The sequence below is a fragment of the Chinchilla lanigera genome, unplaced genomic scaffold (genome assembly GCF_000276665.1).
Source record: "Chinchilla lanigera isolate Chin_1 unplaced genomic scaffold, ChiLan1.0 scaffold00002, whole genome shotgun sequence".
Lineage (NCBI taxonomy): Eukaryota > Metazoa > Chordata > Mammalia > Rodentia > Chinchillidae > Chinchilla > Chinchilla lanigera.
Genome location: NW_004955403.1, coordinates 37,691,313 through 37,703,605, shown reverse-complemented (window position 1 = coordinate 37,703,605; position 12,293 = coordinate 37,691,313). Strand labels below are relative to the sequence as shown.

The 12,293-nt window shown below is 32.8% G+C and overlaps 1 protein-coding gene across 5 annotated transcripts in view; it reads right to left on the bottom strand.

Moving 5' to 3' along the window:
- The window catches only part of Ddx60 (DEAD (Asp-Glu-Ala-Asp) box polypeptide 60), an 85,136-nt gene that overhangs the window by 61,469 nt on the left and 11,374 nt on the right, over positions 1 to 12,293 (bottom strand). For all 5 annotated transcript variants that reach the window (XM_013513454.1, XM_005373576.2, XM_013513451.1 and 2 more), the window contains exons 6-10: positions 10,726 to 10,842; positions 6,511 to 6,672; positions 5,215 to 5,373; positions 2,342 to 2,483; positions 1,253 to 1,408 (exon numbers count right to left, since the gene is read on the bottom strand). In XM_013513454.1, coding sequence (XP_013368908.1) covers positions 1,253 to 1,408; positions 2,342 to 2,483; positions 5,215 to 5,373; positions 6,511 to 6,672; positions 10,726 to 10,842 — 736 coding nt within the window. The remainder of the gene's footprint in view (positions 1 to 1,252; positions 1,409 to 2,341; positions 2,484 to 5,214; positions 5,374 to 6,510; positions 6,673 to 10,725; positions 10,843 to 12,293) is intronic.

The following is a 12,293-nucleotide window of genomic DNA, read 5'->3' as shown; positions in this document are numbered from 1 at the left end:
CATGCAATATTTTTCTTTCTATGCCTCACTTACTTAACTTAGCATAATGATTTTTATCATCTCTGAGTAATTCTTTCCATCTGTTTCAAGTTTGTAAATTCTCTTTCTACCATTATCCAATCAGCTTCTATCCTAGTCATTGACAAATGTAAATTGAAAGTGTTTTTAAACTCTGTGGTTATTGTCTCATTTTCAGAATTCACATTTAATTTTTAAAATATTTTAAAACGTGTAATATATATCTAATAGTTATAATGACAAAACCAAAGTACTGTACTTAAGAGTTCTAGTACTATTGCTTACAATTTTCTTATGATTTGTCTTCTCATTGTTTTATAAAGTTGTATTTGTATACATATTTGATAGAAAGCTCTGTAAACAAGGATTTATAACTTGTTCCTCATAAGAGCTTGAAGATCCCTTTTATCTCTTTAAGCTAATTTCCTAGCTCAGAGTTGTCATGACCCTATTAATAGTTCAAACTGAAACCTCAAATTGTCAGAGTAATTTGTATTATTCCAGGTCCAGTGAGATTTGTTTGACACCTTCCTCTGCTAGAAAGCAGGGCCTGCGAGATCTAGCCTTCGAGGTTCACTCTAAAAATCCTTGCTTTGAGTAGAGATGTCACCCTCTCCCTCCTGTTCTCCCTCCCAGTACAGCTGGGATCCAGCTCTCTGTATCACCACCAACACAGTAAATGCTCCCAGGGCCGCAAGGGCTGGGGCACTGACTTTCACAAATGGCTGCTCCTTCTTCATTCCTTGGCTCCTGAGACACCCTGCTGCATAGTTTTGTTTTTGTTTTTGTTTGCAGACAGTCTCATTATGTTGTAGTCTGCTCTCTTGGTGGGTTGAAGTGATCCTCAGCTTATCAAGTGCTAAGAATAAAGACTCACACCACTGAATCAAGTTCAATCATTCAGTTCAATGTTGACCTTGACCTTAGGGGAAATTTTGATTTGGTTCTTATCCAACTCAGTTTGCCACTAAAATCATGGAATGAATTAAGTCCATGAACTGAGATAACACTGTATACCACTCTGTTTATATAGATGGCGTGTATACATATTGGTTTAAGGAAAAATCATAAAACTTCTAACTACAGTATAGCATATCACTCCAAGTATATGACAATCATCAAAATACATAGTATCAGAAAATGATTTATTCTTAAACACTGAATCAGTTGTGCTTTGAAAATATTTTCAGAGGAATAATGTTTTTATTTCAAACCAAGTTCTGTATTTTATTACCTTTGATTGACAATGGATTCTTTCTAAGAAACTGCAGTGTGGTTGTTCTGATAGGAAATGGCTTGCCCACTTGGAACTTTTTTACCAACTTTGATATAGTATTCCAGAGATGTTCATATTCTTTCACAATGGTGCTTCCCAAGTTCAAATGTAAACCTATGTAACAATAATACTTACCATTAAAAGTTATTTACACAAACACAACAGCACATATATTGACTCAATTGATAGAGCTCTGAAATATGTGTTACATAATGAAATCTTCAGTGAGTTCCATACTGGAACTAAATGGAAATCGTAGACTTTACAGTTAATTTTCTTTTTATAACTAGGGATTAAAATTGTAACTATTAAAATTGTAACTATTATTATTAAAAAAATAATTACAGATGGGGAATATTTTATTGTTCTTTAATAATAAAATATTATGTCACATACAGCCTTGCTAATAATAAAAGTGAATAAAAACTGATTTTTGAGAGATGAAAAATCAGCAAAGAATCACAAATCTATATGTAGCCAGTTAATTGCAATGCTTGATAATTAGGAAACATCCTCAATGTCAAAGAAACTTTAATAACAATTACATTTCTCTGAAAATATTTTATTTTTCTTTGACTATTAAGAAACATCACAGAAAATATTCTTAGAAAAAATTCAAAGAAACAAACCAAATTACATATGCATATAATACATGTATATATATATATTATATATATTTTTTACTTTTGGAAAAAATAAAATTTCCTAAATAATAGGATTGAAATAGTTACATTAATTAGAGAAATTTTATGAAGAAGCATTATGCATTCACACAAATTAAAAAACCTGAACTGTTAAAATTATCTGAAAATATCAAACACATAAACATATTTTTCCAAAAATCTTTTGACAATATTATTAAGAAATAACATTTTGAAATACAGTATTCATTTGATTACAACTAAGTAAAAATTACATATATAAATGAACAAACATTGGAAAAAACAAAATAGTTGTTATATCTAAGTACAGGAAAATAATTTTAAATCTTTTATAGTGTTTATCTCTGGATTAAAGTATAATTATTATTATATACTACAGTCATACCTTTTACATCTTCATTTTCATAATAAAAAGTAATATTTTTCAACAAAGGTTCATCACTTAAGTCAGAAAGGTCAGTTAAATTTAGATTCCAAAATTCTAAAGCATTTACATTACATAAGATGAAATATTCACACCACTTTTTCTGAAAAATTGAAAATAAAACAAAATTATTGACAATTTTCATATTAGCAAAAAAATAAAGTGACTTTATGTATTTCTACATTCAAATCAAAGAGCAAATGAACAGGGCTGTCCCAATTCTTATTAATATAATTCAGATGGGATAATGATGAAATTTTATTCCTTGCAATATTAAAACAAAAAATAAAATCAAAGCTGAAGAAAAAAATGAATTTGGTATAGTGCTTTGTCCCAAATCAGAGAAATCTGTACATGACTCTAAATGCATTTTTTCCCTCACACCATGATTCACAGAGATCATCTGAAAGCTATAGAAACACTTCTGCTTTCAAATGCGCTTCTGTTCTTTACTTCGGTTTTAATGTTCCCCGATTGTACTTTCCAATCAAGAAATCATATTTTGTCATTTTTCCCTTTTTTCCTATTGTATGTCTTTTATTTCAGACTTTATTTATATATTGAGTTTTTCATATAATATAAACCATGTTATACTTAACCTTATGTGTCTCATTTACTTCACCTGGCATCATGGTATCAAAGGGCATCTGTTTTCCGACAAATGACTCAACTTTATCCTTCTTTATCCTTCATTCAACTTTATCCTTCCTACAAATGACTCAACTTTATCCTTTATCCTTCACAGCAGAGTAGTACTCTATTGTATGTAAATAACACATTTTCTTTATCCACTCATCTGTTGATGGATATATAGGTTGTTTTCAATATTTAGCTATTATATATTGTGCTGCTATAAGCCTGGGTATGCATACATCACTGTGGTAGGATGTCTAACTCTTTGGGAAGACATCTGGAAAAGAAATAGCTGAGTCAAACGGAATTTCTAGTTTTAGTTTTTTGAGGACTCTTCATGCTGATTTCCACAGTGGTTGCACCAGTTACATTTCCACCAACAACGAAGAAGTGTTCCTTTTTTCCCAGCATTGTTCCTTGACAGCATTTTTTATTGGTTGATTTCTTGATGATAGCCATTCCTTCTGGAGTGAGATGGACTCTCAGTGTTATTTTAATTTGCATTTCTTGAATGATCAACAATGTTGAACATCTTTCATGGCCATTTGTGTTTCTTCATCTGAGAATCCATATTCACTTCAGATGCCCATTTTTTGATTGAGTCTTTAAATTTGGGGAAGTCTAATTTTTTTGAGTTCTTTCTTTATTCTATATATATTCCTTTGTGGGAAGAGTATCTGCCAAAAGTTTTTTTCTCATTCTGTAGATTATTTCTTCACTCTATTGATGATTTTCTTTGCTGTGCATATCTTTAATTTGTTGTAATCTAATTTGCAGTGTACCTCAATTTGGTTTGTCTTATGTGTTTTATGTTATTTGAGCTATTAGTCAAGTTGTTGATCTGTATATATGATAATTGCCTGTATAATGATTTATAAGATAAATAATTCTGATGCTAGCAGAATAAAAGGGAGGTTGAGGGGAAAGAAAAAAAATAACAGATTTATTATACATATGTACCATTTCTCTAAAATGATGCAATCATTATGCACTGCAAACATGTACTAATAAAAATTTAAAATTAAAGAACACTGTCTTGGTTACTTTTTTCTAGTTGCTGAGACAAAATACCCAACGCCCAAAATTAGGGAAGGAAAGGTCTATTTAGCCTACAGTTTGTGGAGGTTTCAGTCATTACTTGGCTGGCTCTGAGGCAGAAGATAGCAAAGCAACAAGAGCAAAGGGGAGAATGGCAGCTGAACAGCAAAGCAGCCAGAGCAAAAGGGAGGAATGGCAGCAAGCAGCCTCTTTCCCTGCCTTACACTGTAAACAGGCTACCCCCATCTAAGGGGTCTGTAGCTCTCACATAATCTCCATGTGCTCCTCTACCACAGGCTCAGGATGAATACAAAGTAAGCACCCTGGCTTCCTGCTGAGTCATTTAGCCAAACCTCTAGACTCCCCAAGTTGACACAACGTATCAATCATAACAAACACTTTTTTTAAAAAGATAATATATTGAAAAAAAACCTTTGATCATCCAGAGATATAAAAGATGTTTCTCCCCCTACACAGGCATCCACACACAAGCTCATGACTGTGGGGCCATGCTCCTACTGAACTAGGAAGAATGTCTTCGCAACCCAGACTCAGGTCAGAGCAGATTAGACAGGAGTAGGCACCAAGTCAGGGGTTTGTTCCATGACGCTGTCTGCAGAGTTAAACTGAGAGAGGAGACTGAAGCTTCTTCTGCCCCACAGTCCCTTAATAACGTAACACAAGTGTTCTTTACAACAATTTAGGTCCAGTCTGGAACTCACTGAAAATTTCCAGTGGAAATTTTCATGCCACATCTCCAGTGGAAATGTAACATATTTCAGAACTCTATGAATTGAGTCAAAATGTGTGTTTTATGTTTGTGCAAATATCTTTTAATACTAAATATTAGTAATTGTTCTATAGGTTTACATTTGAACTTGGGAAGTACCATTAAGGAAGACTATGAACAGCTCTGGAAGACTATATCAAAGTTGGTTAAAAAAAAGTTTGAAGTGGGAGAGACAGAGACAGAGATAGAGATATATATATTGTCATTACTAGAAAATCTACTTGAAATTAACTGATTCATTTAGGTCACTGACATTTTAAAACTCTTTTAAAGGGATAACACTATTCCCATATCAATGTTTTGAAGGATACTGTGGTTTTCACACATCAAACAGTTGAGACAAAAATACTAAACCAATAAAGAATACACTTACCATTTTAAAGAACATCTTAGTGTCCTTAATCCAACAGGAAGTGATGAATCTAGAATGAGCTCTCTGAGAAAGAGGTATGTGTAGTAGGAAAACCACACTGAGACAATGCAGTCTGCACAAATCCTCTGCATCCTGCAGGGTTAAGCAATTTCTTTTCACCTAAATAAAACAGAGAAGATGAGTCAGAGAATAGCAGCCTATGAAACTGCATAATAAACGTGCAGAACCATAACAGCTGATAGCCGCACTTTGCCACATAGAGATTATGGAATTTTCTTCATTTTACATCTTCTGTGACAATGATTTTCAGCATTAATATATATTTGAGATAAAGCAGAAAGGAAATACTCAGTTTAATACTATTGAACATAAGGTATTTCTCAGGATTTTTGGCTAAGCCAAACTTCACATAATTAACCAAACAGCTAATGAAGTTACGATCCCAGAGGACTCTTCCTGAATGGATCCACACGTTAAAAACTGTATTAGGTCAAAGGAATCATACTTTAAAACTAATACTGCAGATTACTCAAGGAGAACACCTGGATGGCAATGTATCTAAAAAGCATGCCAATGACAATAAAGAAGTGGATATATTTAACAAAATGGGACAATATAAATTCTAGTTTCTTTACCATACACAAGACCCTAAACTCAATATACAGTACTAAAAAACTAAAGTAAAGAAAAATAGAATAGAATAAAATAAATTCTAGTGCTTTTCCGATTGTTGAAATTATACAATAATTTCAGTATCAAATGGAGAAATATAGAAGGATAGCTGGCATAACCGTACTGCTGGTGTCTGGTGGTTTATTGAGGGGAACAGTTGATGCTTAAAACTTTTTTTTATATATTTTGACTAATTTTGCATGCTTATATCTGGTAATCTGAGCAATTTATGTGAACACAACAATATGCAATATAACAACCATTGGTGAATTCCTACCATCCTGTCTAGTGAAACTACGTATTGTCTCTAAAATTCTTTTAAATTTTTATTTTCTTATTCCCTTCAGTGGTTTGATCAATCTTCTATTCTTACATCTGGTAATCCAAGCAACTTCGTTGAAGATAATAATAAGTAATATAACAACCACTGTTAATTCCTATCATTTGGTTTGAAACCTGTATCATTTTTAATGTCCTTGCTTTGTTTTGTTTGTATTTTGCATTGTTCTTTTTTTTACTATTGTCTTTAAAATTTAAAAAATGGAGAAAATGTTAGATGCTAATTAATAAAATGTCAAAAGTGGAGAGTACTAATGCTTCCCAGTAAAGTTGTAATAGTTACACCTTTGCATTGTTAGTTGTCTCTTCAGAAGTGGTCATCTTTCTGTTTTCTAAGAAGTGATGGTACATTTCCAAAAACAGTGAGCATGAAGTAACGCAAAGGACTCGTCGAATGTCAGATCCTTTTGGCCACACTTCTTGAAGTAGACACACAGTCTTATATGCCTGTAATGTTAAGAAAATTGCAGTACATCATGGTATTTAGAAAAATATTTGTATTCATAAATGATCTTAGTAGAAGAAATCATACAAAAAGTGGATATATATGACTACAATGAATTATAATTATTCCATGAAACTATTAAAAATATAAGTAGATAAAGAGCTTGTCTATATCAATACAAAAATGCCCAGCATTTAAATAACACCATAATGCTCTAAAAAAATGCAACTATTATTAAAACAGAAAAATGTTCAGCCTCTTTAATACTTATGTTAAAAATTAGCATATTCTGACTTTCAAATTAACAAAATATTTTGAATGGTAACAGGCAAAGCTGAAAAATATGGTGTATTATTTCTTTTATTCTTTGCTAATCACAGCAAAAACAGATGGGGACTTAAATGCAAAGCTATTCAGCAATATATGTAATTATCATTACATATGTTGATCCTTCTTGTTTGAGTATCAAGTTCTAGGAAGTTCTAGAGATCTAGCCTAAGTGCTTAGTCCAAACTATGAACCAAGATTTATGCACTGCAATTTACATCACAGAGTTATTTGTAAAAGTCAATTTTCAAAAAATTTAAGTCGCTCCCAGGGATTGACAGAGCACACCTCTAGGCGTGTCTGGGTGGCTCATAGAGGCATGGCCTTAGGGTCTCTGATCTCTCACCGCTTTCACTCTGGCACTCATACACTGGTTTCTCAGCAGAAGCTATCTTTTTTATTCCCCTTCTGTCATAGTCTCTGCCTTAGAGCTAACTGTTCATGCACTGAACCCATAAACAAACTAAACCTTTCTTCCTTGAAATTGTAGGTGTTGGATATTATCAAAGGAAGCTGACTAATATAGAAAACTAATAAGTACTCAAAATCCACAAAAGCTTAATAAGTGTGACAGGACACTAAATAATTTTTAAAGTATATGACAAAAAATACTCTAAACAAAACCAAAAGACAACAAACTGGGAGAAAGAACATGGTCATAAGTCCATCACAAAGTGCTAACATTTAATACAGTAATATACAAAGAACAATTAAAAATCATATCAAAACTTGCAAAACTTAATACAACCCTTCCAGAAGGAAATCTGACAATATCTAACTAAAGTACAAATCCACTTATCTTTTCACTCAGCAATCCCAATTTTAGAACTGATTCCAAAGATAAAGCTCCAATAACACAAAAATCCACATGCATTTATTCATTATAGCATTGGTTATAATTGTAAAATATTAGAAACAGGATAAATCCTAACCATAGATTTGTTAGGTAAATATAGTACATCCACAAAAGTGTACACTATGCAGTAAAGATATGCATGATCTGCTTTAAAATGATTTCCAAGACATGCTTATTGAAAAAAAAATGAAAGAAAAGAGTAAAAAATAACACTTATAATAGACTGTATTTCATTTTAAAAGGAGGAAAAATAGGGCCTGGAGATTTAGCTCTGCGGCATAGCACCTGCCTGGCAAGTGCAAGGTCATGAGTTCGATTCCTGGTACTGGAAGAAAACCAAACAAAAAAAAAGGAAGAAAAATATAGAAAAATACCTTTCATGGAAAAGAAATATAGGAAGACTAAACCCAAGACTAAAGACACAAGGGACCTACCAAGAGTATTTGAGAAAGGAGTGATGAGTGGAGGAAAATGAAACAGAGCAGCAGGAAAGAAGAAAGTGTTGCTTCTTTGGATGTATATTTTTGCATATCATTGACCTATAGATCCAAAATAATATTTCATATACCTCTCAAATACCTTCCAAAGTAAACAGATAATTAAACCCATCAGAAGATGGGTGGGAGGAATCTAAGATGAAATACACTTATCAATGAACCTAACTATGTTAAAAGTAACAAGGCCACACAGAGGAAATGTGCAAGGAAAAACTAACCTGAGTACCTTTGAAGAACATTATAGTACTTGTTAATTGGTCCTGGGAGGCGAGACAAAGAATTCCAAAACTGAAAAGCATGAAATGAATTCTTTTGACTAGAAAGGATAGTGAGTCATGAAGCAGTCAACTCTGACAAGCTCTAGCTTGCACAGAGAGTACTAAACAATGTGGACCAGGGCAAAATTTTCATCAAGCACCAAATGTCATAGATTTCAACACAGTTGAGTACCAAGGCATGACAACACTGAGATATTTTAAAACTGCATATGGTGGAGCCTTGAGTAACAACCAGCCTGACATACAAGCAAGTTGTTTTAGTTTTAACTTATGATCAGAGTCATGAGTTATGACGTGAATACTGGGCACTTGTGCCTCCAGATGGTCTCAGATATAGATTTAACCCTTAAAGAGTTCAGGATGGAACATGACAACGTCCTTTCCTGTATGGGGTTTATTGAGAGATCCTGGGCCAGTGTCTCTCTGAGGACGCTGAAATCTGCCTGTGTACAGGAGAGAGACTGAAGGCTGTGTAGACGAGCCTGAGCCTTCAGTTGACAACTTGAGTTACAACCAGCCCGCGGAACGAATCGAGTTCGTACATCAAGGGTAAGCTGTAGAAAACTGCACAGAACTGGTATCATCTACCCAGTCAATGTTTCTCACAGGATAAATTTAGAAATTCTAAAACTGCATTATATCTATAATGCAACTAACAAATAGGTAAATATATTGTAGTTAAGTAAAATCAGATTTCTCATAAATGGAAAAGAAATGACAAGCAGGAGTTTAAAGTGAAGCCATAAAATTTGAAATGGAACAAAGGAGAATAGTATGACTGTATATTTGATTAGATCATTAAGAAGGTGACATGTAGGGGCTGGGGATTTAGCTCAGCGGCAAAGCGCCTGCCTGGCAAGCACAAGGTCGTGAGTTCGGTTCCCGGTACCAGAGAAAAACCAAAAAAAAAAAAAAAAAAAAAAAAAAGGTGACATGTAGGTGGGTAGAGAGATAACTAAAATTGTGGACATGTGATAACAGAGGGTTAGTTTACAGATATTTCTTAGCTTCATCACTGAAGAGTCAGAATGACACCCCAGCAGCTATGACCAAACATAGTTCCCACATTTGGATTTCTCAATGCCATTAGAAAAAAAAAAAAAAAAAAAAAACCAGCCATCAGAGCTCTTTGCAAAAGTGATCACTTCATAGCTGGGGCAGGAAACTACAAGATGAAGCCAAAACATCTTGGGATTTCACAAAGGAAGAGAGTGCTCAAAATAAAGGAGGCTGATAGAAGAACACAAGTGCCAATATAAAGGAGTCTCTAGTGCTCAAACCTGGAGCAACGTGAGCTACAAAATTGTTATATTGGATTTTAGCTTATACATCAAATACTAACTAGTCCATACTGGCCTACATAAAATACTAAGTAAGTAAATAAATGCAAAACTAAGATAGCCCCTTGTTATGGTAGAATTGTATTTAATAAATGTAAAAGTAAAAAGTTAAATGGAAAATCATCACTAGGCAAAAATATCAGCAATAACTATTGCAAACAAGATCCACTGATGATTACTAAAATTAATCAGTAAAAATTTAGGAATAAAGACAATGTGGATAGTCACAAAGCATCTCCCACAAGGTACTTATTTACTGCATAAGCAAGAAAGCTCTCAAAGTCCCAGCTTCACCAGAGTGGAGACAGAACCATCACTAACCCCTTGCTACTGCGCACACAGCATACAGCATTAGTTCAATAACAATCTTGCTAAAAATGCATAGCCTCATTGCAGTCAGTACTGACCATCAGACCAGCCCAAGTATATTTTTATAAAATTATCAATAAGCTTCAAAAATATCAAGATCATGAATGACAAGGAAAGACAAACCTATTTCAGACTGGAGGAAAGCAGAAATCAAAAAGGGAAAAAGAAGAATATTAGTGGAAAAATAAGTAAAAATTGAATAAGATGTGAGACTGAGTTAACAGTACTATACCAATGGTAATTTTCTGGTTTTGATAAATGCATCATTTTATATAAGAAATTATCATCAGAGGAAACTGGGAAAGAAGTAATAAGAAACAAACTATTTTGAAACTTTTCTATAATTAAAAAATATCAAACAAAAGAATTATTTTTAATGTATCATTACCTCTTCCATCATATGTTTCGAAGCTAAATTGTTAAAGACAGGTTCTAATGATAAAACTCTATATTCTTTCAAACATCTAAGCAACGTTTTATAAGCACGTTGGATGCACTTCTCATTCTGAAAAAAAAATACAAAAGTTCAGGTAAATTGTCATCTAAGTGTTTTGCAAGTACAGAAAATCAGACATTTAAGATACAATTGTTATAATATACTCCTACATTTAAAAAATTACATTAGTGGAATTTAACCTTTTTAAAGCCTGCAGGACAGCACTATTTTATCTTTGTTAAGTACATAGTGAGCCTTATTTTTTAAGAGCTTCATAAAGTTATAAATAAAATAATATAAAGTTCACTTATTTTACTCTTATTTTAAAGAGAATAAAACTTTTAAAAACATTAAAAATGATTCTTTTGAAAAAGAATTTCAAAACAAGATGATAGGAAATCAACAAAAGTATTATATTGCATATTGTTATCTTCAAAGTAGTTGTTCAGATTACCAGATATAAGCATGCAAAATTGGTCAAAAAAAATAAGCATTAGCTATACTCATAAGTGAAGTAAATCAGACCCACAATGTAAACATCATATATTTTCCCTAGTGTAAGAAACTGAAAAAGTAAACAAAATTCAAAAAGTACAATAGATATTGTGAAAGGGAAAGTAGCTGCTCAAAAGGAAAGAACTGGGATGAGGGAAAGGAGAAAGGAAAGAAAGAAAGAAGGGGAATATATATATACATATATTCACAAGATAGCTAAAATAATATTATTAATTTCTGTTGGTTTACTGAAATTCACTTATTTTAAATGTACAGTTCAATGGCTTTTAGTAAATTCATCAAGTTGTGCAACCATTATCACAATGTAATTCTAAAACATTGCAATGTTCCCCCAAAAGCAATGTATGTTATTATAACAAATTTCAAACACACACATTAATAGCATAAAATCCCCACATATACCTATTGCACCAACAATAACCCCTACCAATATTTTTAGTTGTTTTCAAGTAGCACTCAAATGAATTAATGAAATGTACCTCATCACATTTTAATTCTACTTCAGATAGTGTTCAAACTGGTTACTAAAACCTTTTTAAACTGAATGTTCAACTAAATTAGAAGTACATTTTTTTATCAGAAGTAAAATCCTTTATTTAAGAAAAATTATTCCTTAGGAGCAATTGGGAAGGATGTTTGTAAGATGTTCCTAAAACTGAGATCAGTACATTGCCATAACAAAATAAAGTGAATGCAGTGATAATAATATTTTTTCCCAATATAAAAGTGAATCCCAGAACTGATCCTTCTTTCAGCAGGCAGAGTCAGAAATAATTTAATGATAGGAATGCTAACTAAAATAAAGCAAACTATTTTATTGTTTCATATCATCTGGATGTCTCCAAATATACTGTGGGTATGGCACAATTCTCAAATGTTAACTGACCCCAAAATATTTATGAAATGTAGAATAATCTTAATATTCACAGGGCTGGGGATTTAGCTCAGCAGCACAGCACCTGCCCAGCAAGTGCAAGGCTGTGAGTTCAATTCCTGGTACCAGA